At 45.8% G+C, this 27504-nt stretch overlaps 1 protein-coding gene across 2 annotated transcripts in view; it reads left to right on the forward strand.

The window, feature by feature from the left end:
• The window catches only part of GMPS (guanine monophosphate synthase), a 67242-nt gene that overhangs the window by 8529 nt on the left and 31209 nt on the right, over positions 1 to 27504 (forward strand). Inside the window, exons 1-7 of one of the 2 annotated variants that reach the window (XM_056565002.1) lie at positions 11050 to 11137; positions 13885 to 14066; positions 14627 to 14741; positions 16854 to 16951; positions 17577 to 17680; positions 18488 to 18681; positions 18765 to 18930. In XM_056565002.1, the coding sequence (XP_056420977.1) occupies positions 11114 to 11137; positions 13885 to 14066; positions 14627 to 14741; positions 16854 to 16951; positions 17577 to 17680; positions 18488 to 18681; positions 18765 to 18930 (883 nt within the window). In that variant the 5' untranslated portion in view covers positions 11050 to 11113. Of the gene's footprint in view, positions 1 to 11049; positions 11138 to 13884; positions 14067 to 14626; positions 14742 to 16853; positions 16952 to 17576; positions 17681 to 18487; positions 18682 to 18764; positions 18931 to 27504 lie in introns of those variants that run through there. The other variant, XM_056565001.1, reaches the window with a different exon arrangement.

Here is a 27504-nt window from a genome sequence, read left to right on the forward strand (position 1 = left end):
TGCTCCCGCACAGCATTTACATGGGGGGCATCTTATACCATATAGTCACATGTACACTGCCCCCACACAGCATATACATGGGGGGCATCTCATATAGTCACATGTACACTGCCCCCGCACAGCATATACAAGGGGGGCATCTTATACCATATAGTCACATATACATTGCCCCCATACAGCATATACAAGGGGGGCATCTTATACCATATAGTCACATGTACACTGCCCCCGCACAGCATATACAAGGGGGGCATCTTATACCATATAGTCATATGTACACTGCCCCCGCACAGCATATACATGGGGGGACATCTTATACCATATAGTCACATGTACACTGCCCCCGCACAGCATATGCAAGGGGGGCATCTCATATAGTCACATGTACACTGCCCCCGCACAGCATATACATGGGAGGACATCTTATACCATATAGTCACATGTACACTGCCCCCGCACAGCATATGCAAGGGGGGCATCTCATATAGTCACATGTACACTGCCCCCGCACAGCATATACATGGGGGGACATCTTATACCATATAGTCACATGTACACTGCCCCCGCACAGCATATACATGGGGGGACATCTCATATAGTCACATGTACACTGCTCCCGCACAGCATATACATGGGGGGCATCTTATACCATATAGTCACATGTACACTGCCCCCGCACAGCATATACAAGGGGGGCATCTTATACCATATAGTCACATGTACACTGCCCCCGCACAGCATATACAAGGGGGCATCTCATATAGTCACATGTACACTGCCCCCGCACAGCATATACAAGGGGGGCATCTTATACCATATAGTCACATGTACACTGCCCCCGCACAGCATATACAGGGGGCATCTCATATAGTCACATGTACACTGCCCCCGCACAGCATATGCAAGGGAGGCATCTCATATAGTCACATGTACACTGCCCCCGCACAGCATATACATGGGGGGCATCTTATACTATATAGTCACATGTACACTGCCCCCGCACAGCATATACATGGGGGGACATCTCATATAGTCACATGTACACTGCCCCCGCACAGCATATACATGGGGGGACATCTCATATAGTCACATGTACACTGCTCCCGCACAGCATATACATGGGGGGCATCTTATACCATATAGTCACATGTACACTGCCCCCGCACAGCATATACATGGGGGGACATCTCATATAGTCACATGTACACTGCCCCCGCACAGCATATACATGGGGGGACATCTCATATAGTCACATGTACACTGCTCCCGCACAGCATTTACATGGGGGGCATCTTATATCATATAGTCACATGTACACTGCCCCCGCACAGCATATACATGGGGGGCATCTTATACTATATAGTCACATGTACACTGCCCCCGCACAGCATATACATGGGGGGCATCTTATACCATATAGTCACATGTACACTGCCCCCGCACAGCATATACAAGGGGGGCATCTTATACCATATAGTCACATGTACACTGCCCCCGCACAGCATATACATGGGGGGCATCTTATACCATATAGTCACATGTACACTGCCCCCGCACAGCATATACAAGGGGGGCATCTTATACCATATAGTCACATGTACACTGCCCCCACACAGCATATACATGGGGGGCATCTTATACCATATAGTCACATGTACACTGCCCCCACACAGCATATACATGGGGGGCATCTTATACCATATAGTCACATGTACACTGCCCCCACACAGCATATACATGGGGGGACATCTCATATAGTCACATGTACACTGCCCCCGCACAGCATATACAAGGGGGGCATCTTATACCATATAGTCACATGTACACTGCCCCCGCATAGCATATACATGGGGGGCATCTTATACTATATAGTCACATGTACACTGCCCCCACACAGCATATACATGGGAGGACATCTTATACCATATAGTCACATGTACACTGCCCCCGCACAGCATATACATGGGGGGACATCTTATACCATATAGTCACATGTACACTGCCCCCGCACAGCATATGCAAGGGGGGCATCTCATATAGTCACATGTACACTGCCCCCCCGCACAGCATATACAAGGGGAGCATCTTATACCATATAGTCACATGTACACTGCCCCCGCACAGCATATATATGGGGGGCATCTTATACCATATAGTCACATGTACACTGCCCCCGCACAGCATATACATGGGGGGACATCTTATACCATATAGTCACATGTACACTGCCCCCGCACAGCATATACATGGGGGGCATCTTATACCATATAGTCACATGTACACTGCCCCCACACAGCATATACATGGGAGGACATCTTATACCATATAGTCACATGTACACTGCCCCCGCACAGCATATACATGGGGGGACATCTTATACCATATAGTCACATGTACACTGCCCCCGCACAGCATATACAAGGGGGGCATCTTATACCATATAGTCACATGTACACTGCCCCCGCACAGCATATATATGGGGGGCATCTTATACCATATAGTCACATGTACACTGCCCCCGCACAGCATATACAAGGGGGGCATCTTATACCATATAGTCACATGTACACTGCCCCCGCACAGCATATATATGGGGGGCATCTTATACCATATAGTCACATGTACACTGCCCCCGCACAGCATATATATGGGGGGCATCTTATACCATATAGTCACATGTACACTGCCCCTGCACAGCATATACATGGGGGGCATCTTATACTATATAGTCACATGTACACTGCCCCCGCACAGCATATACATGGGGGGACATCTTATACCATATAGTCACATGTACACTGCCCCCGCACAGCATATGCAAGGGGGGCATCTCATATAGTCACATGTACACTGCCCCCCCACAGCATATACATGGGGGGCATCTTATACTATATAGTCACATGTACACTGACCCCGCACAGCATTTACATGGGGGGCATCTTATACCATATAGTCACATGTACACTGCCCCCGCACAACATAGACATGGGGGGCATCTTATACCATATAGTCACATGTACACTGCCCCCGCACAGCATATACAAGGGGGGCATCTCATATAGTCACATGTACACTGCCCCCGCAAAGCATATACAAGGGGGGCATCTTATACCATATAGTCACATATACATTGCCCCCACACAGCATATTCAAGGGTGGCATCTTATACCATATAGTCACATGTACACTGCCCCCGCACAGCATATACATGGGGGGAATCTCATATAGTCACATGTACACTGCCCCCGCACAGCATATACATGGGGGGGCATCTCATATAGTCACATGTACACTGCCCCCGCACAGCATATACATGGGGGGACATCTTATACTATATAGTCACATGTACACTGCTCCCGCACAGCATATACATGGGGGGCATCTTATACTATATAGTCACATGTACACTGCCCCCGCACAGCATTTACATGGGGGGCATCTTATACCATATAGTCACATGTACACTGCTCAGCACAGCATATACATGGGGGGCATCTTATACTATATAGTCACATGTACACTGCCCCCGCACAGCATTTACATGAGGGGCATCTTATAGTATATAGTCACATATACACTGCCCCCGCACAGCATATACAAGGGGGGGCATCTTATACCATATAGTCACATGTACACTGCCCCGGCACAGCATATACAAGGGGGGCATCTTATACCATATAGTCACATGTACACTGCCCCCGCACAGCATATACAAGGGGGCATCTTATACTACATAGTCACATGTGTACACTGCCCCCTCACAGCATATACAAGGGGGCATCTTATACCATATAGTCACATGTACACTGCCCCCGCACAGCATATACAAGGGGGGCATCTTATACCATATAGTCACATGTATCCTGCCCCCACACAGCATATACAAGGGAGATTTTGTACTATTTTGACATTTAGTTATGTGTACTCTGCCTGTGCACGTCATATACCAGAAGACATTTTATGCTATAAAGTCATGAACAGCATATGTAGGGTGGGCTTCTTATATTATACCATGTCGTCATGCTGCCCACCACGCACATCATATGCTGGGACATTTTATACCATATAGTCACATGTGTACACTGCTCCCCCTGCTCTTTATATTCAGGGGCATTTTATGTTATACCGTATAGTCACATGTGTACACTACACTACGCCCTCCCTGAGGGATCTTACAATATGGCCAGCATGGTGGCTCAGTGGTTAGTACTGCTTCCTTGCAGTTAATTTCCTCCCACACTTCAAAAATATACTGATAGGTTTATATTTTGAGCCTCAATGGGGACAGGGACTAATTTGAGTGTTTGAGTGAAATTTGTGTGCGCTATATAAATAAATGGTGATTATTATTAACAATCTATGAGGAAATATTAAAGGACAACTGTAGTGGTAGATGATCATAAAAGAGCAAAAATGACCTCGCAAATGGCACTGCTGGTTTCGTGGAGATGTAGGAATAAACCAAAATCCAAGGTGGAATATTGTAAAAGCTTGTGGATTTTATTGCAAATGAATAAAAGCAATAAAAGAGCGATACAAGTTAAGATTACGCGTTATTACACTCTTATTTAAATCAATTTAATCATTTCTAGATATCCTCTTCCATCCTCCTGCAGTTCTCGCCAGCTTACACAGAGCTACACACTGTTAGATGCAGCGCACGGAGCTGTCAGCATACCACTGACCGCTCTCCTTGATCACTGCTTCCTGATTGGCCGCACTAGCCACGTGACGCACGCACCTTAGCAACGCGTCCGTCGCAACTCCCCCCTGACGTGCGCCCTTGCATTACACATCACAGCCGCTGTCAGAGCTGTTCTGACTCACATCTGGACCCCGGATTTGTGGCCTGATACTGCTAGACATCGGCAGCCTCATCTTTGAGCCACACACTGAATTCCCTGTCTAATAACATTTGGACCCCACTGTTACCTATATAAGATGGACATTCTTTGATTACATTCGGTTTCTGTGGTTTTTCCTATTGTTTCACATGTATGAAATTTGCATAACTCTGCCCCCTAATGTACATGGCGCCCTTTTTTCCAGTATTTATAGAATCTCTGTTTGTATAGTCTGCATACTGATCTGAAGAAGGGGGTGGCTCCCCCGAAACGCGTAATCTTAACTTGTATCGCTCTTTTATTGCTTTTATTGGTTTTATTCATTTGCAATAAAATCCACAAGCTTTTACAATATTCCACCTTGGATTTTGGTTTATTCCTACATCTCCACGGAACCAGCAGGGCCATTTGCGAGGTCATTTTTGCTCTTTTATGATCATCTCTATCCAGGAGACGGTTTTTACCTCAGGCTCAGCAGCGGTTCTGGCTATTTTGTAACCCGTGCATTGGGTTGATATGCAAGTTTAATACTTGCTCTAAGGTGAGCAGTTACTACCTAAGGAGCCTGCAAGCCCTGCACCTACTTCCCTTCCTTTTCCCTCAACCACCCAATGGTATCACACGAGGCGCCCTCTCTGGTCTCTTTTTTTTCTCCCCATACAGGTTCTCAACTGTAGTGGTACACTTTTTTTATATATGCCCGTGCCCGGGCTTCAAAAATAAACACAATAGGCTCATACATACCTTCCTACGAGGCCCCGTTGGTCCGGCACAGGCCTCACGGTCCGGCAGTGCTGACATCATTCCACTTCTTACATGACAGTGGGCTCAGCCTATCACTGGCCGGGGCGGGACATCGCTACAGCCGGTGATACACAGACGGCTCTACGGTGTCCCCGTCCCCAGGAAGTGGAATGACGTCAGCACTGCCGGACCGTGAGGCCTGTGCCGGACCAACGGGGCCTCGTAGGAAGGTATGTATGAGTTTATTTTGTTTATTTTTGAGGCACAGGCATATATAAAAGTGTACCACTACAGTTGTCCTGTAATGATACATAAGGATTGAAGACCCTGATCACAAGAGCTTACAATCTATGAGAAAATAGGATGATACAAGAGCAGTGAGGGTCCTGATCACAAGAGATTACAATCTATGAGGAAATAGGATGATACAAGAGGAGTGAGGGTCCTGATCACAAGAGCTTACAATCTATGAGGAAATAGGATGATACAAGAGGAGTGAGGGTCCTGATCACAAGAGCTTACAATCTATGAGGAAATAGGATGATACAAGAGGAGTGAGGGTCCTGATCACAAGAGCTTACAATCTATGAGGAAATAGGATGATACAAGAGGAGTGAGGACCCTGATCACAAGAGCTTACAATCTATGAGGAAACAGGATGATACAAGAGGAGTGAGGGCCCTGATCACAAGAGCTTACAATCTATGAGGAAATAGGATGATACAGGAGGAGTGAGGGTCCTGATCACAAGAGCTTACAATCTATGAGGAAATAGGATGATACAAGAGGAGTGAGGACCCTGATCACAAGAGCTTACAATCTGTGAGGAAATAGGATGATACAAGAGGAGTGAGGGTCCTGATCACAAGAGCTTACAATCTATGAGGAAATAGGATGATACAAGAGGAGTGAGGGTCCTGATCACAAGAGCTTACAATCTGTGAGGAAATAGGATGATACAAGAGGAGTGAGGACCCTGATCACAAGAGCTTACAATCTATGAGGAAATAGGATGATACAAGAGGAGTGAGGGTCCTGATCACAAGAGCTTACAATCTGTGAGGAAATAGGATGATACAAGAGGAGTGAGGACCCTGATCACAAGAGCTTACAATCTATGAGGAAATAGGATGATACAAGAGGAGTGAGGGTCCTGATCACAAGAGCTTACAATCTATGAGGAAATAGGATGATACAAGAGGAGTGAGGGTCCTGATCACAAGAGCTTACAATCTAAGAGGAAATAGGATGATACAAGAGGAGTGAGGACCCTGATCACAAGAGCTTACAATCTATGAGGAAATAGGATGATACAAGAGGAGTGAGGGTCCTGATCACAAGAGCTTACAATCTATGAGGAAATAGGATGATACAAGAGGAGTGAGGACCCTGACCACAAGAGCTTACAATCTTGGAAATAGGAAGATACAAGAGGAGTGAGGACCCTGACCACAAGAGCTTACAATCTTGGAAATAGGATGATACAAGAGGAGTGAGGGTCCTGATCACAAGAGCTTACAATCTGTGAGGAAATAGGATGATACAAGAGGAGTGAGGGTCCTGATCACAAGAGCTTACAATCTTGGAAATAGGAAGATACAAGAGGTAAAAGTTCTTGTTTCAGCCATCTTTCATACATAGGATAGAGTAGGGCTGGGCGGTATAACGGTTCATACTGAATACAGAAATTTTTGTCCTGCAGGAAATTAATTTTTCGCAATACCGGTTTGGCCCCTCCCCCTCGGGAATGAATGAATTATCAGCCCAGCGCTGCGCTCTCCCCATTGGGGTAAATACTCACATATCGACCGCAAGCGCTGCCCTCCTCGTCCACCTGTTTGTTGCTGGCGCTGACACTCTATACTGTGCGGTATCCCTATTAGGGATCGACCGATTATCGGTTTTGCCGATATTATCGGCCGATAATCACGATTTTGGGCATTATCGGTATCGGCAATTACCTTGCCGATAATCCGATATTACCCCACACCGCGTCGCACCCCCCACCGCACCGCCCCAGCCCCATTGCCTCCCCCATCCCCGGTTTTATAATTATCTGTTCCCGGGGTCAACGCTACTTCTGGTTCCTGCTGCGTCCTGCGTTACTGTGCGCAGTGACGCGACGTCACCGTCAGTGCGCACAGTGACAGCTCAGGAGGACTCCACCGGAGACAGATGTAGAGTGGACTACGGGAACAGGTAATTATAAAACCAGTGCGGTGGGGGTTGCGGCGCGGTGCTGCGGTGGGGGTGGGGGAGTCTGGGCGGTCGCAGTGGCAGTGATAGGACTCAAGACCCCCGGACAGGCAGGGGGAGAGAAGCGGGCGGCGGTCTATGGCACCGCAAAAGACGCTGCAGATCATTGATTTAAAGCGCCCGCTTTAAATCAATTATCTGCAGTAGTGTCGCGGGGGGATAAAAAGCCGATGTCTTATACTGGAATATCGGTATAAGTTATCGGCTATCGGCCCTAACCTCCACAGATTATCGGTATCGGCCCTTAAAAAAATGATAGTGGTCGATCCCTATGCCCGGGCTGCAAAAGTAAACAAAATAAACTTTAGCTCCCCTTCCCCGTCGGTCCAGACCAGCTTCCAAGGGAATGGAACGTCGGCCAGCCGTCAGCCTATCACCGGCTGCAGCGATGTTCTGCCTCGGCCAGTGATAGGTTGAGCGCACTGTCATGTAATAAGCCGGCTTCTTACATGACAGTGGGCTCAGCCTATTGCCGGCAGAGGCGGAACATTGCTGCAGCCGGTGATAGGCTGACGGCTGTCCGACGTTCCATTCCCGTCCCAAGGAAGATCGTAAGGCCGACGTAAGAACATGCATTAAAGTTTATTTTGTTTACCTTTTGCAGCCCGGGCATAGGGCTATGTGAGTATTTACCCCGATGGGGACAGAGCAGCGCTGGGCTAATAATTTTTTTTTGGGGGGGGGAAGTACTGTTATATACCGTGGAACCGCCATAAGTTACAAAAATACTGTGATACACATATGTGGTCATACCACCCAGCCCTAGGATAGAGCACATAAAGGTGAATGAGTCAGTCACCAGTGATATGTACAGATATAGACCCACATTTATCATTGTCTTTAGACTGTTTTTTTGTGTCAAAAAAAAAAGGGGGGGGCAAAAAAGGCGCAAGCAGGGTTTTTTGCGCCTTTTTTTGCCCCTTTTTGTTCACAGTTTTCTGCTGATTTTGAGTTGCAATCCACTGATTTTTGGCAATAGACATGATATGGAAGGGATTTATCATTGCGCCTTTTTGTAAAAAGGAGCAAAAAAAAAGGCGCAAATGTGGGACACATTAAAGGACATCTGCAGCAAAAGACAACTTATCCCCCTATGTGAGCGGCTAATGCGCGTAGCGTCGACCTCTCTGAGGTCGACAATACGCATCCTCCCTATACAGCCCTATGGGAGAGGCGGGGAGGCACGAATGCTGCCTCCCCGCCTCTCCTATAGACATACATGGAGGAGGAATGTCGGCTGAGACGTCACGCTGCGGCCGGCACTCCCCCCTGCACGGGATAGCTGCAGCGGAGCTGTGGCCATGTGCAGGAGATTGCAGGGGGTCCTAGTGGTTGGACCCCCCCTCGCGATCAAATAATTATCCCTTATCCTGTGGATAGGTGAGAAGTTGTCTTTTGCTTCAGATGCCTTTTAAAGAGTACCTCTCCCTAATCCCTCCCCCCCCCCCCCCCACACCCCAAATCTGTCTCTGTCTCTGACTCTCACTGACACTATCCCTGTGCTTCTTTTCATTCAAAACCCCCTCTTTCTACCTGATTTATTGTCTTCATGGCTGCTCATTCAGCCATACTAGTGTGAGGGAGGAAGGGTGTGTGGCCTAGCATAGAGGCTGTGAACACAGCTGCCAGCAGCTCTGAATCTTCTCTCTGTTAACAACTGCATGTGCAGAGAGAAGAAAGATCAGAGCTCAGGTAGTAAAATGAATGAGGGCATGCAGTAAGGCAGAGTCAGGAGTATACCCTGCTGTATTATGAGCTCAGTGCTGGCTCCTGCTTGTCTGATTGACAGGCAGAGAGCAGTGCTGAGCTTGCTTGTCATGAGTCTGAAATTTATAAAAAAAAATAAAAAAAATAAAAAATAAAAATAAAGTTTAAAAAAATTTAAATAGAAATAAGCATATTTTTTAATAACATGCAATTGGAAAATTATTCTGCATACATTAATCTATAATATATCAAAAGTTTGGTGCTAAGAGTTTTGATGCTAAGAGCTGCAGACACCATTGGATAGCTGTTATGATATAAAAGCAAACTCTACCTTTCCTGGGGCTCATGGCGGCTGCCAAATGTATGCAATCACAGTTTTATTTCTCAGCCAAGTATCAAGGAGCCGAGCTGCTCAAGTGCCATATCCTGGCACATCATCTCGATCTCCCTCTCCAAGGCTTAGTACATCAGTCCTGAAGATGCTTGGAGGTGAGGGAGAGCGAGAAGGCTTGACAGGCTGTAGTCATGAACTTCTCAGCTCCGCCTCTTTGACACTTAGCTGAGAAATAAAAATGAGATTTAAAGGGGTACTCCACTGACCACCATTCGGAAGTAAATGTTCCGAACGCTGTTTTTACGCTGCGGGGATCAACCACGACCCTGTGAAGTCATGGGCACGCCCTCTCAATAAAAGTCAATGGGAAGGGGCGTGACTGCCGCCACACCCCCTCTCAGACTTGCATTGAGGGTTGGTGACCATGACGTCACGAGGAGCCTGGCCGACCCTCGCAGCATTCGGAACATTACATTCCAAACGCTGGCCAGTGGAGTACCCCTTTTAATAAATTTTAATCACGATCAGCTCCATCATGGTATAGATTGCATTTATACCCTAACAGCTAAATGCAGGCAGTCACAAGGAGTGACCCACTTGTTAGATCAGATGAAGCAGAGGAAGGCTTGTAGAGCTGACCTCAAACCCAGGGTTATCTGTGTTCTGCAGAGCCCTGACCTGTCATCTGGCTTCAGATACATAGACTAATCTGCAGGGGTAGACTGCTATTTAACCTTATTCGGCTGCAAAAGATATGGATATATATATATTTTTTATTTTCTGTGACTGGAAAAGTAGATCTAATGCAAAGTTTCCCAACCAGGGTGCCTCCAGCTGTTGCAAAACTACAACTCCCAGCATGCCCGGACAGCCAAAGGCTGTCCGGGCATGCTGGGAATTGTAGTTTTGCAACAGCTGGAGGCGCCTTGGTTGGGAAACACTGATCTAATGTAAAAGCCTGGCCATGTCATCTGCACTGGATTTCTAGAAAGGAGCCTACTGAGCCTATAGGGGGAGATTTGTTAAAACCTGTCCAGAAGAAAAGTTGCTGAGTTGCCCATAGCAACCAATCAGATCGCTTCTTTCATTTTGCACAGCCCTTGTTTAAAATGAAAGTAATCTATTTGGTTGCTATGGGCAACTCGGCAGCTTTTCCTCTGAACAGGTTTTGATCATTCTCCCCATTAGAATTCCATTATTGAGTTGTATTTCCACGGAAACGCAAAAAATGACCCCTGTGCTCACTGTACAGGTTGGCAGATAGATAGATAGATAGATAAAACTCAACATGTGTGTGTATGTATATATGTGTGTGTGTGTGTGTGTGTATGTGTGTATATATATATATATATATATATATATATATATATATATATATATATATATATATTATAATGTATGTGTGTATGTTCGTTCCACAAAAACTTCCAAACGGCTAAAGATATTAACATGAAACTTGGCACACATGTTACTTATATGTCAACAACAAACATAGGATAGGTGATTTAACCCTTACTCACCCCCATTTGCCAGGGGCGGGGCTTATGTTTAAAGTCCCATACAAGTCAATGGAAATATATGTTACTGCATAACTTCCAAACGGCTGGAGATATTTCGATAATACTTGGTCACACGTTACTTATATGTCCACTTAAAATATAGGACAGTTAATTTAACCGTTAACTACCCCCATTTGTGAGGGTCGGGGTTTTTGTTTAAAGTCCCATGCAAATCGATGGGAAATGTATGTTCTCATATAACTTCCATACGGCTGGAGATATTTCAATACCTGGTACATATATTACGGGACGGGAGGTCCGGGTCGGGATATGGGGTTGTGATATGACAATAATATATGAGGACTGGATATAAAGTCAAAAGCTTCCTCCTTTGTTTATTTTCCTCCACAACAGGGATTAGTAAGGAAAAAACGGGCAACGCCGGGTACTCAGCTAGTATTCTATAAAACATATATTTCACCAATTATATTTGGAGGTGCTTTTATTAAGGGCCAGCCATCGTTCCTCTTGTTTGATTTCCTAGTAAATATCAGGGCTGCGCGATTTGGGGATGATGTCGTCATATTGCGATTATGGAGGTAAATATTGCGATTTCCAGCAATAGGTGTTGTATTATTATGTACCAAAACGTAAGGCAGTGGTCTCCAAACTATGGACCTCCTTGCTGGAGCACGCTGAAGGTTGTAGTACATGTAATACAACACCTAAATGGGGAATGTACTACATGATAAAGTAGGTTGTACTAGACTGCCACAAGCCCTTACTAGAGCAATGCTGGTGCTTGTAGTTTGAGCACATTTAGTGACATGGAATGGTGGGGGGAAATGACAGGTCTAGTAGTTCACCCTCCTTATTATGGTGCTGGGGCATGGTGGAAACGCCTGGGGGGAGATTTATCAAAACCAGTGCAGAGGAAAAGTTGCTGAGTTGCCCATAGTAACCAATCAGATTCATTATTAATAGGGCCTCTGCAAAATGAAAGAAGTGATCTGATTGGTTGCTATGGGCAACTCAGCAACTTTTCCTCTGGACAGATTTTGATAAATCTCCCCCCTGATGCTCCCCTAGGTCTGCCGCAGATTCTATGCTCCCTTTAGAGACAAGCAGATGGTTTTAGGACCTACCTGCTCAACCAATCACTGGCCCAAACAGGACACCGTGGAGGCCAATGATTAGCGAAGTGGGAACAGCCACTTGTCAGAAGCACAAAGAAGAGAGCGAGACACGGGGTAAGATGTCTATGGGTAGAGTACCTTTTTAAAGGAGTTGTGTAGTGAAACATAACTTGTCCCCTATCCAAAGGGTTGTGGAGGATCCCAACCACTGGGACCCCCCATGATCTCCTGGAAGGGGGCGTACAGACACGCCCCTCCATGTATTCCATAGAGCTACATGGAGGGGGCGTGTCGGCCGCGGCTTCCTGTGGGGGTTGGAACTGCAGACTGCCGGGGCCCCTTTCAGGAGATTGCAGGGGGTCTAAGCACCAAACAGAAAAACAGACTGCGAACCAAACAGAAAAAGCTGAATGAAGCTTTACTTAAAGGGGTACTCCACTGCCCCAGTGTTCGGAACATTTTGTTCCGTACACTTGGAGCCGGTGGCGGGTGTTGTGACATCACGGCCACGCCCCTCGTGATGTCATGTCATGCCCTCCTCAATGCAAGTCTATGCCGCCACTCCCCCTCCCATAGGCTTGCATTAAGGGGGCGTGATGTAACCTCAAGAGGGGCGTGGCTGTGATGTCACGACCCCCGCCTCTCGCATCCAGCTTTCTAAATGAACGCTGAGTGCTGCATAGAGATCCTTTTGGATAGGGGATAAGATGTCTAGGGGCGGAGTACCCTTTTAAAATTAAACAATCTATGCAGTCTATGCTTATACTGCTTGAACTGTGCCCCGCCACCATTACCTCTAGATAAGACCCTAATGCTCCTCATGTGTAAATGAATGAATGACTCTTGACTTATTAGAAGACGGTGGATATGGAAGTCTTGTGATCCGCAGGATGTGTGATGATAATGAGGTTAGTAAATGCGTGCAGTCTCTCTCACATGGTCCGGACATGGCGTCTCGGCCTCCTTACTGGTGAGCTTTCTGGATTGTCTTAATCACATTACACCACACTACAGCTTGTAGTATATGGCCTCATTGATGCCTCCTATGTCTGCTGGTCACGTGTCTGCCATTACTTTTGTAATGTGTCTACACCCTATTCTGAACTTTATCAGAAGACTGGGGGTCGGGCGATAGTTAAAGTAGGAGCTTAGCTGATCCCATAGTTTTCTATTCAACATTTCAAGGCAGCCATGGCCAAGGTAAAGGAAATCAATTGGGAATTTCTATAGTTACTCTTATGTTTTCTCTTATTGCTGTATTCCTGTATATATAAATGAATTGTGTTGTGCACTTGTGACTTCTTCTACTAAATGACCATTACTAATGATAAGTTAGATCCTAATCTGTTTCTCATTCATTTCAGCTTGCCAAATCCGGAGGTGATGTGAAGGATGGACAACATCACTACGAGGGAGCAGTGGTGATCCTGGATGCTGGGGCACAGTATGGGAAAGTCATAGACCGCCGGGTGCGAGAGTTCTTTGTGCAGTCTGAAATCTATCCACTGGAAACTCCGGCATTTGCTATACGAGAGCAGGGATTCCGGTAGGAGGCCTCTGATTCTTTGACCTTCTCTAATGTGTTGTGTCTTTCTTTTTTGCTATCTATAATTCAGGATTGCTTTCTCACAGCCTTGAAATGTTTCTATGTAAGTGTTGTGCTGGGTATCGGTGTTATGGAGACACAATCTCCTCCACACAGTCTTTATATTATGGCTATAAGCTTTTGGGAGGAATTAAAGCAAACCTAGTTCAGATCCACCTAACGTGTTATTGCTTAGATAACAATTCCCTAGTAAAATGTTACTATTGGAAGCATTCCTTTTTATATCTGATGATCGGAACTTGTTGCGTAATGTGTAAGTCAGTGTTTCCCAACCAGGGTCCCTCCAGGTGTTGCAAAACTACAACTCCCAGAATGCCTGGACAGCCAAAGGCTGTCCAGGCATGCTGGGAGTTGTAGCTTTGCAACATCTGGAGGCACCCTGGTTGGGAAACACTTGTCTAAGTAGTGTGTCAGACGTGACCTGTTGATGGAATCTAGAATGCTTTTACCTTTTACATTTCAATGTACATTTTTCAGATACAATATTTTTGTTTTTACAGAGCAATCATTATATCAGGAGGACCAAACTCTGTGTATGCAGAAGATGCTCCATGGTTTGACTCTGCTATTTTTACCATTGGAAAACCAGTGCTTGGTATCTGCTATGGCATGCAGGTATGTTGTAGGCTACTTTTCTCATTGTTGTTGATAGAGTACTTCACTGCCCCAGTGTTCGGAACATTTTGTCACGCCACTCCCCCCTCAATGCAAGTCGGGGGTGTGGTGGCCATGATGTCAATACTCTCGACTCCCACACCCAGCGTTCTAAACAAACGCAGGGTGCTGCACAGAGATTGCGGGGGTCCCAGCTACGGGACCCCAGCAATAAGACATCTTATTCCCCTATCCTTTATAGGGGATAAGATGTCTAGGGGTGGATTACCCCTTTAATTGGGCACTGTCATTATTTAACCGGTCTATAACAGCGTGACCCCGCGTCAAAGTGGGTCGGTCCCGGTGGCTAGTGAAAGCCGGGACCCTGGGGTAATAGCGTGCAGCACCGATCGTTGTGCCGCGCGCTATTAACCCTTTAGACGTGGCGTTCAAGTTGATCACCATGTCTAAAGTAACAAAAATTACACTCCCGGCAGCTCAGTTGGGCTGATCGGGACCATCGAGGTGAAATCGTGATGTCCCGATCAGCTAGAACACGAGAAGACTGTGCCTTACTTGCCTCTGTTGTGTCCGATTGGTGATTGATTGCTCAAGCCTGGATTTCAGGCTTTGAGCAATCAATCGACCGCCAATAACACTGATCATTGCCATGTTAAGGCATGGCAGTGATCTGTGTAAAAGATCAGTGTGTGCTGTATTATGGCCACTAGAGGGGGCTATAACTGCATAGAAAAAAGTGGAAAAAAGATAATTTAACCCCTTCCCTAATAAAAGTAAGAATCGCCCCTCTTTTCCCATAAAAAAAAAAAAAAAGTTAATTTAAAAAATGTGGTATTGCTGCGTGTGGAAATGTCCAAACTATAAAAATATATTGTTAATTAAACTGCATGGTCAATGGCGTACGCGCAAAAAATTGCAAATTCCAAAAAAGCAATAAAGTCAGATCATACAAGAATGGTACCACTAAAAACTTCAGATTACAGCGCAAAAAAATGAGCCCTCATACCGCCCCGTACGCATGCAAAATAAAAGTTAGAGGTCAAAAGATGACAATTTTAAACGTATTCATTTTTGTGCATGTAGTTATGATTTTTTTCAGAAGTACGACAAAATCAAACCTATATAAGTAGGGTATCATTTTAACCGTATGGACCTACAGAATAAAGAGAAGGTGTCATTTTTACTGAAAAATGCACTGCGTAGAAATGGAAGGCCCCAAAATTCACAAAATTGCATTTTTTCTTAAATTTTGTCGTACAATGAATTTTTTTCCGTTTCAATTTTTTTTTTTTTTTTTTTTTTTTTAAATGGCGGTCACTGCAAAGTAGATTTAGAGGTGCAAAAAATAAGCCAAAATATGAAATTTTAGGTGCAAAATTGAAAGGGTTATGATTTTTAAAAGGTAAGGAGGAAAAAACAAAAGTGCAAAAACTGAAAAAGCTTACATTGACGTGGTCAGAAATGGCAGGCGGTCCTCAACCCCAAGTGCAATTGTGCACCCACGCTGGAGTGGAGGTCCTGTATTTGTGGACCACAATATGGGCTCACTACTGTGGTAGATGTAAACATATATATATATATATATATATATATTTATTATATATAAAAAAAAAATCCTGGAATACCCCTTTAATGGTCAGTAGAACAAGCCGGGAGAAGTGTGCGCTTAGCATGTGCTCTCCTGACAGTGTCACGTGACTGATACAGTCTCATTATGTAATGCTATGGGACCAGCATTGTGACACATCGACCCCCCCCCCCCCCCCACCCACCCCCGGCACGAGGAAAAGGATACCATCAGAAGCTCTAAAGGAGCCTGGGAGGCAAGTGAAATGTTTGTGTTTTTAATGCAGACAGCCTGGGCATATTTAATAAAAAAAATTAAAAAATGCTATTTGCCAGATAACCCCTTAAATGAAAGTGAACTCTGATCTAGTACTTATGAAGTTGGGAATGTTCAAATAACCTGCACAAAATAAACCATACTGACACTTGTGTTCCGTGTTTTCTTATGTCTGCTTTGCGAACAATTGTGGGATGTCAAGATCACACGGAAGGATAGAACATGGACAAGCAATAGCATTTTACCCCATATTTTTTACTTATCTGCAGATGATGAATAAAGTATTTGGAGGAACTGTCCACAAGAAGAATGTTAGGGAGGATGGTGTTTTCAGCATCAGTATTGACAACACATGCTCTCTCTTCAGGTAAGAAATGTCAGAGATGCCTGATATCTCTGGATTTATAGTGGTGTAACATTATCATTTATTGAGATGAGACTATATGTTGATAGTTCTAATCTCCTTAAAGGGGTACTATGCCCCAAGACATCTTATCCCCTATCCAAAGGATCTCTGCTGCGGCACACGATCTCGGCTGCGGCACCCCAGACATCCGGTGCACTGAGCGAACTTTGCTGGATAACTGGCGATGCGGGTCGAAGGTTTGTGATGTCACGGCCAAGCCCGCTCGTGACATAATGGCCACGCCCCCTCAATGCAAGTCTGAGAGGTGGTGTGAGGTCCGTCACACCCCCTCCCATAGACTTGCATTGAGGGGGCGTGACCATGATATCTCGAGCCTCCGGCTCTGCACACAACGCTCTAAACGAACGCTTGGTGCAGCATGGAGATCGCGGGGGTCCCCAGTGGTGGGAACCCCACAATCATACATCTTATCCCCTATATTTTGGAAAGGGGTTTAGATGACAAGGGGCAGAGTACTCTTTTAAATGCCTAGAGCTAATACTTGGTTGCAGATGTTATCTCCTTGCTTATTTTGTTTCTGGGAAACTGTCCTTGCTTTTATAATAGATGTGAACTTTGCTTCCAGGGGGCTGCAGAAGGAGGAGGTTGTATTGCTGACACATGGGGACAGTGTGGACAAGGTAGCGGATGGATTTAAGGTTGTTGCACAATCTGGAAACATAGTAGCAGGTATGTATCTTAAGTTCTACATGTGGTTATGTGATTATTGATAGCCTTTAAACCTCCCTCCCCAGTACATGCTTGTCTATTTATAGTGACCCCTCTCACACTTTCCTATGCTTCTTGACTGTACATAGAGTACCAATAGCCAGATCATGACATTTTCTTAGTGTAAAACATGTACATAAACCTTAAGAGTCAAACACAAAAAGTTGGACCACACATACAACAGTGGCGCAAAGCAGTATGTAAGCTAAGAGCATTATTATTATTATTATTATTATTAATATATTTTTTTTTAAAGTCAATTCTGCTGAATGCATTGACTCAATCATTGTGGAGGACCATGTTAGTAGTAATGCACATATAGAGTTAAAGCATTACTAGTACTATTTTTTGGCAGTGAAGTGGACATGTCAAAAGTTTCGATTAGTCAGAGTCTTTGCACCAAGCATTAGAAATAGCAAGGTGATGTTCAGCAGCGCTCTTTACATCCTGGCTCTGCCCTTATTGCAGGAGATGGGCTTTATTGTAGTCTATGAAGCCTGTCATCTGCAACATTGTAGATTAAGCACCAAGCTGACCCGCGTCCACCCGACTGTAACTAGTGGAATGTCTGCATGACATGTCAAATGTTTTATTGACTGTAATGCTTTAAACAAGCAGGTTCAAGATGCAGCTGTTAGTCAAATAATAAAAGAAAAACAAAAAACCATAGCGGAGTACAACACAGGTCTTTGCTCATATAATATGAGTTATAGTAATGTATATGTAATCTTTTTTTATATATATATATATTTTTTTCCCCCCCTAAAGGAATAGCAAATGAATCCAAAAAACTCTATGGGGTCCAATTCCATCCAGAAGTTGGCCTAACTGAGAATGGCAAAGTGATGTTGAAAAATTTCTTGTATGACGTTGCTGGGTGTAGCGGCACTTTCACAGTTCAGAATAGAGAGATTGAATGTATTCGGGACATAAAGGAGAAAGTTGGTTCCTCAAAAGTCTTGGTGGGTAATAAATGCATGTTTATAAATTTGTAAATGTCATACTATTGGCAGAGTATTTAAAAGCTTTGATTTTTCAATTTCAGGTACTGTTGAGTGGGGGTGTGGATTCTACAGTCTGCACAGCTCTTCTGAACAAAGCCTTAAACCAAGATCAAATTATTGCAGTTCATATAGACAATGGATTTATGCGGAAGAGAGAGAGCCAGTCTGTAGAAGAAGCACTAAAGAAGTTGGGAATCCAAGTTAAAGGTCTGTCTTATTCTGGTGAAACTGTTTTCCTTTGTAAAGAGTGTGTTCACATGCTACAGATTTTCCCAATTTACTTCAGTTGGCATGTCAAAATCTGCAACAGATCGGCAGTGTGTGAGCCTACCTTTTAAATGGGCACTGTCAGATCCCAAAACTTTATGGGGGAGATTTATCAAAACCTGTGTAGACGAAGAGCGGTGCAGTTGCCCATAGCAACCAATCAGATTTCTTCTTTCTTTTTTAAAGAGGCCTATGGAAAAAGAAAGAAGCAATCTGGTTGCTATGGGCAACTGCACCGCTCTTCGTCTACACAGGTTTTGATAAATCTCACCCTATATGTTGTTACTGATGAAAATTAAATACTTATTGTAATGAGTGTTTAAAAAGTTTTGAATATTTCATAAAGAATAAGGCCCCTGAAAATTCCACCACTAGGGGTCCCCATACCTACTGGGACACTAACAAGTCCTGCACCAGTCATAGACCAGAGATGACTGATGGACAAGGCTGCATGAGCAGATACACCAATCACCTCCCACCACCATAAGGGGGGGGGGGGGGGGGCACGTCCTCTTCCTCTGAGAGGATTTCTAACACTTAGCTAACGAAAAGAGGGGTTTTAATAATCAAATATAGGTATAGAGGCATTAAAATAAGGTGTATGTGGTCAGGATTAAGGATTGAGTAACATTTTTTTTTAAGGGATCTGACAGGTACACTTTAGGGGTATGTTCAAACTACTGACTGCAATAGATGTCTACAGTTTATCTTTACACGTGCCTTCTTTTGCAGCAAGTAGTGGTGCTAAATGATCTACAGTAAGACAAAGAAGATATCTTTAAACAGATAGAAATAAATAGCGCACTCACCATTTGTTGCTTTGCAGGTTACATTTGATTAAGGAAAGTTCGACAGAGGGTAAGAGACACATGTGCATGGGGAGGTGGTTGTTCTTTTACCCTCCACTTGCTGTGATCTTTCCTTATTTATAGATTAAAGTGTAACCTGCAAAGCAACGATTGGTGAGTGCTCTGTGTATTTTGATCTATATTTGAAGAAATCTACTTTCTCATTTTAAGATAACAGTAATGGGAGGCAAAACAGGTCCTTCAAATACTAGTGACAAGAGACAAACATGGATAAGACCATTAACCCCTTAAGGACTATGGCTCTTCATTTATTCTTTCCTTTTTTTCCTCCTCACTTCTAAAAATCGTAACACTTTTTTCAATTTCTTTATCAGCTTCATTGGGGGACACCTTGGGGTATATGCTGCTGTCACTAGGAGGTTTGACACTATGGTAACAGAAAAAAAATAGGCCCCTCCCAGCAGGATATACCCACCTACAGGCACCTGAGCTAATCAGTTTTAGCTTAGTGTCTGTTGGAGACAGATGCTGGTCTGGAGCTCCAGACCTTTCACCGCTTCCGTCCCTCTCCTAAGGTTTTTAGCTCTCATGCTGAATTTTATGCCTTAGTAGAAGCTGCCTGGAAACATCCTGACAAACTGTTTCAGGGTAGTAAAAAGGTTCAGGCACCATTTCCTTTTGCCAAGGAACTCATTGCAAAGTGGACATCCCCTCTGACAGTGGATCCACCTGTCTTCCTCCTGTCTAAATCCACTACCCTGCCTTTGACAGACGCAGCTTCCTTTAACCCCTTAAGGACCTAGGTTGTATGGATACGCCCTGGCTTTCTGGTACTTAAGGCCCCAGGACGTATCCATACGCCCGTGGGAATTTTGGTCCCCACCGCGCGCCGGTCGGGGATCGGACCGGGGTGGCTGCTGATATCTATCGGGAGGCACCCCGCGCAAATGCCCAGGGGGGGTCATCAGACCCCCCCCCCCATGTCGGCTATCGGCGCAAATCGCAAGTGAATTCACACTTGCGATTTGCGCCTATTACGGGTCTATAGTGACCTGGTGACCCGGAATATAAGGGGGATCGCGGTTGTCTAAGACACCTACGATCCCCCTGAAGGGATAGGAGTGAGGTGGCCTAGACGGTGGTCTAGACGCGACCACCAATAGCAGATCGGGGGCGGGGGGCTTTACTTTCGTTTTCCCCGTTCTGCCCACCCACAATAGGCGGGGCAGGACGGGGAAACCGGCGGGGACCTAACGCTGAAGATCACTTACCCATCCGGAGGCTGCGGGCGGCGATGACGTGCGGCAGAAAAGGACGGCTCCCTGGATCCTACGGAAGCCGGTAAGTTGATCTGGAGGGCTACAGTCTGAGACCACTATAAAGTGGTCTCTACACTGTAACCCTCCAGATGTTGCAAAACTACAACTCCCAGCATGCCCAGACAGCTTTTTGGGCATGCTGGAGTATGTAGTTTTGCAACAGCTGGAGGGCTACAGTTTGAGACCACTATACAATGGTCTCTAAACTATATCCCTCCAGATCTTGCAAAACTACAACTCCTAGCATGCCCACATAGCTGTTTGCTGTCTCGGCATGCTGGGAGTTGTAGTTGCGTACCTCCAGCTGTTCCATAACTACATCTCCCAGCATGCCCTTCGGTGATCAGTAAATGATGGGATTTGTAGTTTTGCAACAGCTGGAGGCACACTGGTTGGAAAACCTTCAGTTAGGTTCTGTTACCTAACTCAGTATTTTCCAACCAAACTTAAGGTTTTCCAACCAGTGTGCCTCCAGCTGTTGCAAAAGTACAACTCCCAGCATGCACGGTCTGTCAGTAATGCTGGGAGTTGTAGTTTTGAAACAGCTGGAGGTTCCCCCCCCCCCCCCCCCCCATGTGAACGTACAGGGTACATTCACACAGGCAGGTTTAAAGTAAATTACCTGCTTCAAGTTTGGGCTGCGGCAAATTTTTCGCCGCTTCGCAAACTCCTAGCGGGAAGCTCACCGTAACACGACAGTGCGAATGTACCCTAAAAACACTACACTACACTAACACATAATAAAGGGTAAAACACTACATATACACCCCTTACACCGTCCCCCCCCAGTAAAAATGAAAAACATATTGTATGGCAGTGTTTCTAAAACGGAGCCTCCAGCTGTTGCAAAACAACAACTCCCAGCATTTCTGGACAGCCACTGACTGTCCAGGCATGCTGAGAATTTAGCAACAGCTGGAGGCACCCTGTTAGGGGTATTCTGCGCCAGTGATTCCCAATGTCCACCCCTATGCAATCCCTAATTTAGTCCTCAAATGCGCATGGCGCTCTCTCACTTCGGAGCCCTGTCTTATTTCAAGGAAACAGTTTAGTGCCACATATGGGGTATCTCCGTACTCGGGAGAAATTGCACTACAAATTTTGGCGGGCTTTTTCTCCTTTTACCCCTTATGAAAAGGAAAAGTTAGGGGCTACACCAGGCGTAAAATGCTCTGCGGGCACACAACAAGGCTCAGGAGTGAGAGCTCACCATGTACATTTGAGGCCTAAATTGGTGATTTGCACAGGGGGTGGCTGATTTTACAGTGGTTCTGACATAAACGCAAAAAAATACCCACATGTGACCCCATTTTTGAAACTACACCCCTCACGGAACGTGACAAGGAGTATAGTGAGCCTTAACACCCCACAGGTGTTTGACAAATTTTCATTTAAGTTGGATGGGAAAATGAGAAAAATAAAAAAAATTTCACTAAAATGCTGGTGTTACCCTAAATTTTTCATTTTCACAAGGAAAAATAGGAAAAAACCCCCCCAAAATTTGTAACCCCATTTCTTCTGAGTAAGAACATACCCCATATGTGGATGTAAAGTGCTCTGCTAGCGCACTACAATGTTCAGAACAGAAGGAGCGCCATTGGGATTTTGAAGATAAAATTTGTCCGGAATTGAAGGCCACGTGTGTTTACAAAGCCCCCATAGTGCCAGAACAATGGACCTCCCCCCCCCCCCCCCCCCCACATGTGACCCCATTTTTGAAACTACACCCCTCACGTAATGTAATAAGGGGTACAGTGAGCATTTATGCCCCACAGGTGTCTGACAGATTTTTGGAACAGTGGTCCGTGAAAATGAAAAATTTAATTTTTCATTTGCACAGCCCACTGTTCCAAAGATCTGTCAAACGCCAGTGGGGTGTAAATACTCACTGCACCCCTTATTAAATTCTGTGAGGGGTGTAGTTTCCAAAATGGGGTCACATGTGGGGGTCCACTGTTCTGGCACCACGGGGCTTTGTAAACGCACATGGCCCCTGACTACCGTTACAAACGAGTTCTCTTTCCAAAAGCTCAATGGCGCTCCTCCTCTTCTGAGCATTGTAGTTCGCCATCAGAGCACTTGACGTCCACACATTGGGTATTTCCATACTCAGAAGAAATGGGGTTACAAATTTTGGGGGTCATTCTCTCCTATTACCCCTTGTAAAAATGAGAAATTTAGGGAAAAAACTGCACTTAAGTGAAAAAAATTTTTTTTTCCATTTACACATCAGATTTTAACGAAAAGTTGTCAAACACCTGTGGGGTGTTAAGGCTAACTGGACCCCTTGTTACGTGCCTTGAGGGGTGTAGTTTCCAAAATGTGGGTTTTTTGCTGTTCTGGCACTAAAGGGGCTTTCTAAATGTGACATGCCCTCCAAAAACCATTTCAGCAAAATTCACTCTCCAAAATCCCATTGTTGCTCCTTCCCTTCGGAGCCCTCTACGGCGCCCGCCGTGTACTTGACATACACATATGAGGTATTTCCTTACTCAAGAGAAATTGGGTTACAAATTTTGGGGGGCTTTTTCTCCTATAACCACTTGTATAAATTCAAAAACTGGGTCTACAAGAACATGCGAGTGTAAAAAATGAAGATGGTGAATTTTCTCCTTCACTTTGCTGCTATTCCTGTGAAACACCTAAAGGGTTAACACACTGAATGTAATTTTGGATACTTTGAGGGGTGCACTTTTTATAATTGGGTCATTTGTGGGGTATTTCTAATATGAAGGCCCTTCAAATCCACTTCAAACCTGAACTGGTCCCTGAAAAATTCCGATTTGGAAAATTGCTGCTGAACTTGGAAGCCCTCTGATGTCTTCCAAAAGTAAAAACATGTCAACTTTATGATGCAAACATAAAGTAGACCTATTGTGTATGTGAATCAATGTATAATTTATTTGGAATATCCATTTTCCCTATAAGCGGAGAGCTTCAAAGTAAAAAAATGCAAACAAAGAAATAAAACAAGTATCAACAATATTTTACCACTAACATAAAGTAGAATATGTCACGAAAAAACTGTCTCGGAATCAGAATCAGAATGAAAGGTAAAAGCATCCCAGAGTTATTAATGCTTGAAGTGACAGTGGTCAGATGTTCAAAAAATGGCCGGGTCCTTAAGGTATATTTGGGCTGGGTCCTTAAGGGGTTAAAGACCTGGCTAAATTTTCCTTTGAAGCTGCAGTTTCTTCATTGCTTCCTGCTTTTGCTTCTGCTTGGGTATTAAAAGCCCTTTCTAGCTGGGCTTCTCAAATCCTACAGGATATTCTATCTGGATCCCCTACCGAGGAACTGGCGGATTTAGCACTTCAATTCTCCACTGCTGTGGACTTTCTCTGCTTCTATGCAGTCGAGGTTCCATGTGGCTCAAAGCCTGGGATGCGGATGCCGCTTCCAAGAAATCGCTAACGGAGCTTCCTTTTACAGGTTCTCGCCTGTTTGGTAAACGCCTGGATGAGATCATCTCAGAGGCTACAGGAGGTAAGAGTTCTTTATTGCCTCAGAATAAGTCTCGCAATACCGACTCCCGACGGAAGTCGACCTCCTTTCGGACGTATGGCTCTGGCAGGGTGGCCAGCCAGGTATCCTCACAGGACAAGAAAGCTCCTTCATTCAAGGCCCGTTCCTCCTGCAAATCGGAGAACTGTTCAGGCCGTTTTGCGGCCAAGGCGGGCACCCGTAAACCTACCACTGCCTGAAGGAACGCCTCCACCCACAGATTTTTCTCAGGTGGGAGGTAGTCTGTCACTTTTCCGTAGTCTGTCACGTACAAGACTCCTGAGTCTGAGATGTCGTTTCCAACGGCTATCGGACAGTTTTCCTCCCTTCAGAAGGACCGCTTTTTTTTGTTCACGTTCCCCTTCTATGGCAAGGGCCTTTCGGGGCGCGCTTCGGTCCCTCATCATTCAGGGAGTGATTATCCCAGTTCCTCCCAGGGAGCATTTTTCAGGTTTCTATTCCAACCTGTTTGTGGTTCCCAAGAAAGGGGGTTCCGTTCGCCTGATCTTGGACCTGAAGCGTCTCAACCGACATCTACTTCTCCGTAATTTCAGTATGGAGTCTTTGTTTGTTTGTGGCGTCCATGGATTAGGGGGAGTTTCTTTCCTCGGTGGACATCTGAGATGCCAATCTCCACATCCCTATTTTTCTTGCACATTAGCGTTATCTTCGCTTCACAGTCCCGGAGGGCCATTTTAAGTTTGTGGTGCTTCCTTTCGGACTGGCCACTTCTCCGAGTGTTTTCACCAAGGTCCTGGCGGCAGTGGTCGCCCTCTTGCGAACATTGGGTGTATGGCTATCCCCTACCTGGATGACCTCTTGGTCAAGGCTCCAACCAGGGCCCAGAATCAGGAGAATCTCCACCTCACTCTTCAAACCTTGTCTCGGTTCGGCTGGATGATCAATCAGGCCAAGTCCAACCTAACTCCTTCCCAGTCTCTAGTCTTCCTGGGACTCCAGTTCGACACGACCTCCGCCAAAATCCGGCTCCCGTCGGACAAGCGGATGACTTTTATCTGGAATTTGGATTCTCCGGAAACCCATTCCAGTTTCCATTCGATTCTGCATGGAGGTCTGGGCCAGATGGTGGCGGCCATGGAAGCCGTTCTTTTTGCCCAGTTTCATTATCGACCTCTTCAACTTGCGCTCCTTTCCCGGTGGGACAGATCTCCGCTATCCCTCAATCGCAGGATCACCCTGCCCCCCAGATCCCGTCATTCTTTTCTGTGGTTGCCGCGCTCCCCTCTTCTTTGTCATGGGCGATCCTTTCTGCCCCTCACCTGGCAAGTCATTACAATGGATGCCAGTCTCAGCGGTTGGGGACGGGTCTTCAGAGCCTTTGGTCCTCCCAAGAATCCCTTCTCCCCATCAACATCTTGGAAATCAGGGCAATCTATTTTTGCCTACGCCATTGGGAGCACCTTCTCCCGGACTGGCCTGTTCGTTTCCAGTCGGACAACTCCACAGCTGTGGCGTACATCGATTGCCAGGGCGGCACCTGCATCTCAGCAGCGATGGCCGAGGTCTCCAAGATTCTTCATTGGGCGGAACTCAGAGTTCCATTCATCTCAGCGATTCACATACCGGGTGTGGACAACTGGGAGGTGGACTTTCTCAGCTGATCCTCCGCCTACCCAAGCGAGTGGTCTCTTCATCCAAAAGTGTTTGTGCACATCTGCATTCTCTGGAGCACTCCGGACGTGGACCTGTTCGAGTCACGCCACAAGGTTCCTCTCTTTGTGGTGAAGTCTCGGGATCCCTTGGCTCTGGCAGTGGACGCCCTGGTGATTCCTTGGACGCACTTTGCCCTACCCTATCTCTTCCCTCCTCTTCCTCTCCTTCCCAGGGTCCTGAGTAAGCTCCAAGCAGAAGGCGTTCCCGCCATTCCCGTGGTTCCGGACTGGCTCAGGAGGGCATGGTACGCAGACGTGGTTCGGCTAGTGGTCGTCGGGCCACTGCGCCTCCTTTTCCGTCCAGACTTGCTCTCTCAGGGTCCTCTTTGCCACCCCAGTTTACAGTAGCTGTATTTGACGGCGTGGCGGTTGAGACCGCGGTTTTGAGAGCCAGGGGGGTTTTCTGCCCAGGTTGTTCGCACTATGATCAGGGTGCGCAAGCCCTCTTCTGCGAAGATTTACCACCATACTTGGCGGTCTTACTTTAGTTGGTGTGAATCTCACGCTTTTTCCCCAGTTACTTTCTCTCTCCCCCGACTTCTTTCCTTTTTGCAGTCTGGGTTGGAACAACATTTGGCTCTCAGTTCCCTTAAGGGCCAGGTTTCGGCTCTTTCCATTCTCTTTCAACGTCCCCTGGCGTCTGACCCTCATATCCGGACTTTTTCTTCTGAGGGTGGCTCATGCGGCCCTGCCTTACAGATTGCCTACTCCCTCTTGGGATCTGAACTTGGTTCTTGGTGCCCTGCAGGGTCCTCCCTTTGAACCTCTCAGGGACGTTCCGCTACGTCTACTTTCCTGGAAGGTGGCGTTACTTATTGCGGTCACTTCTATTAGGAGGGTCTCAGAGCTGGCAGCTCTATCCTGCCCCTCTCCCTTCCTGATCATCCACCAGGACAAGGTTGTTTTTCGCCTGGTTTCATCCTTCTTACCCAAGGTGGTTTCTGCCTTTCATCTCAATGAGGATATCGTCCTCCAGTCTTTGTCCAGCGTCTTCTCATCCCAAGGAGCGTTTGCTCCATAAACTGGATGTGGTCCGAGCTGTTCGGACCTACCTCTCAGTCACTTCTTCATTTCGCCAGTGTGATTTCTTCTTTGTTCTTATGGATGGTCATAAGGGACTACCAACTTCAAAGGACACCATTGCTCGCTGGATCTGCTCAGCTATTTCGGAAGCTTATCACTGCAAGGGGAAGACTCCACCCTTTAGGG

Source organism: Hyla sarda, chromosome 3 (assembly GCF_029499605.1).
Source record: "Hyla sarda isolate aHylSar1 chromosome 3, aHylSar1.hap1, whole genome shotgun sequence".
Classification (NCBI taxonomy): domain Eukaryota; kingdom Metazoa; phylum Chordata; class Amphibia; order Anura; family Hylidae; genus Hyla; species Hyla sarda.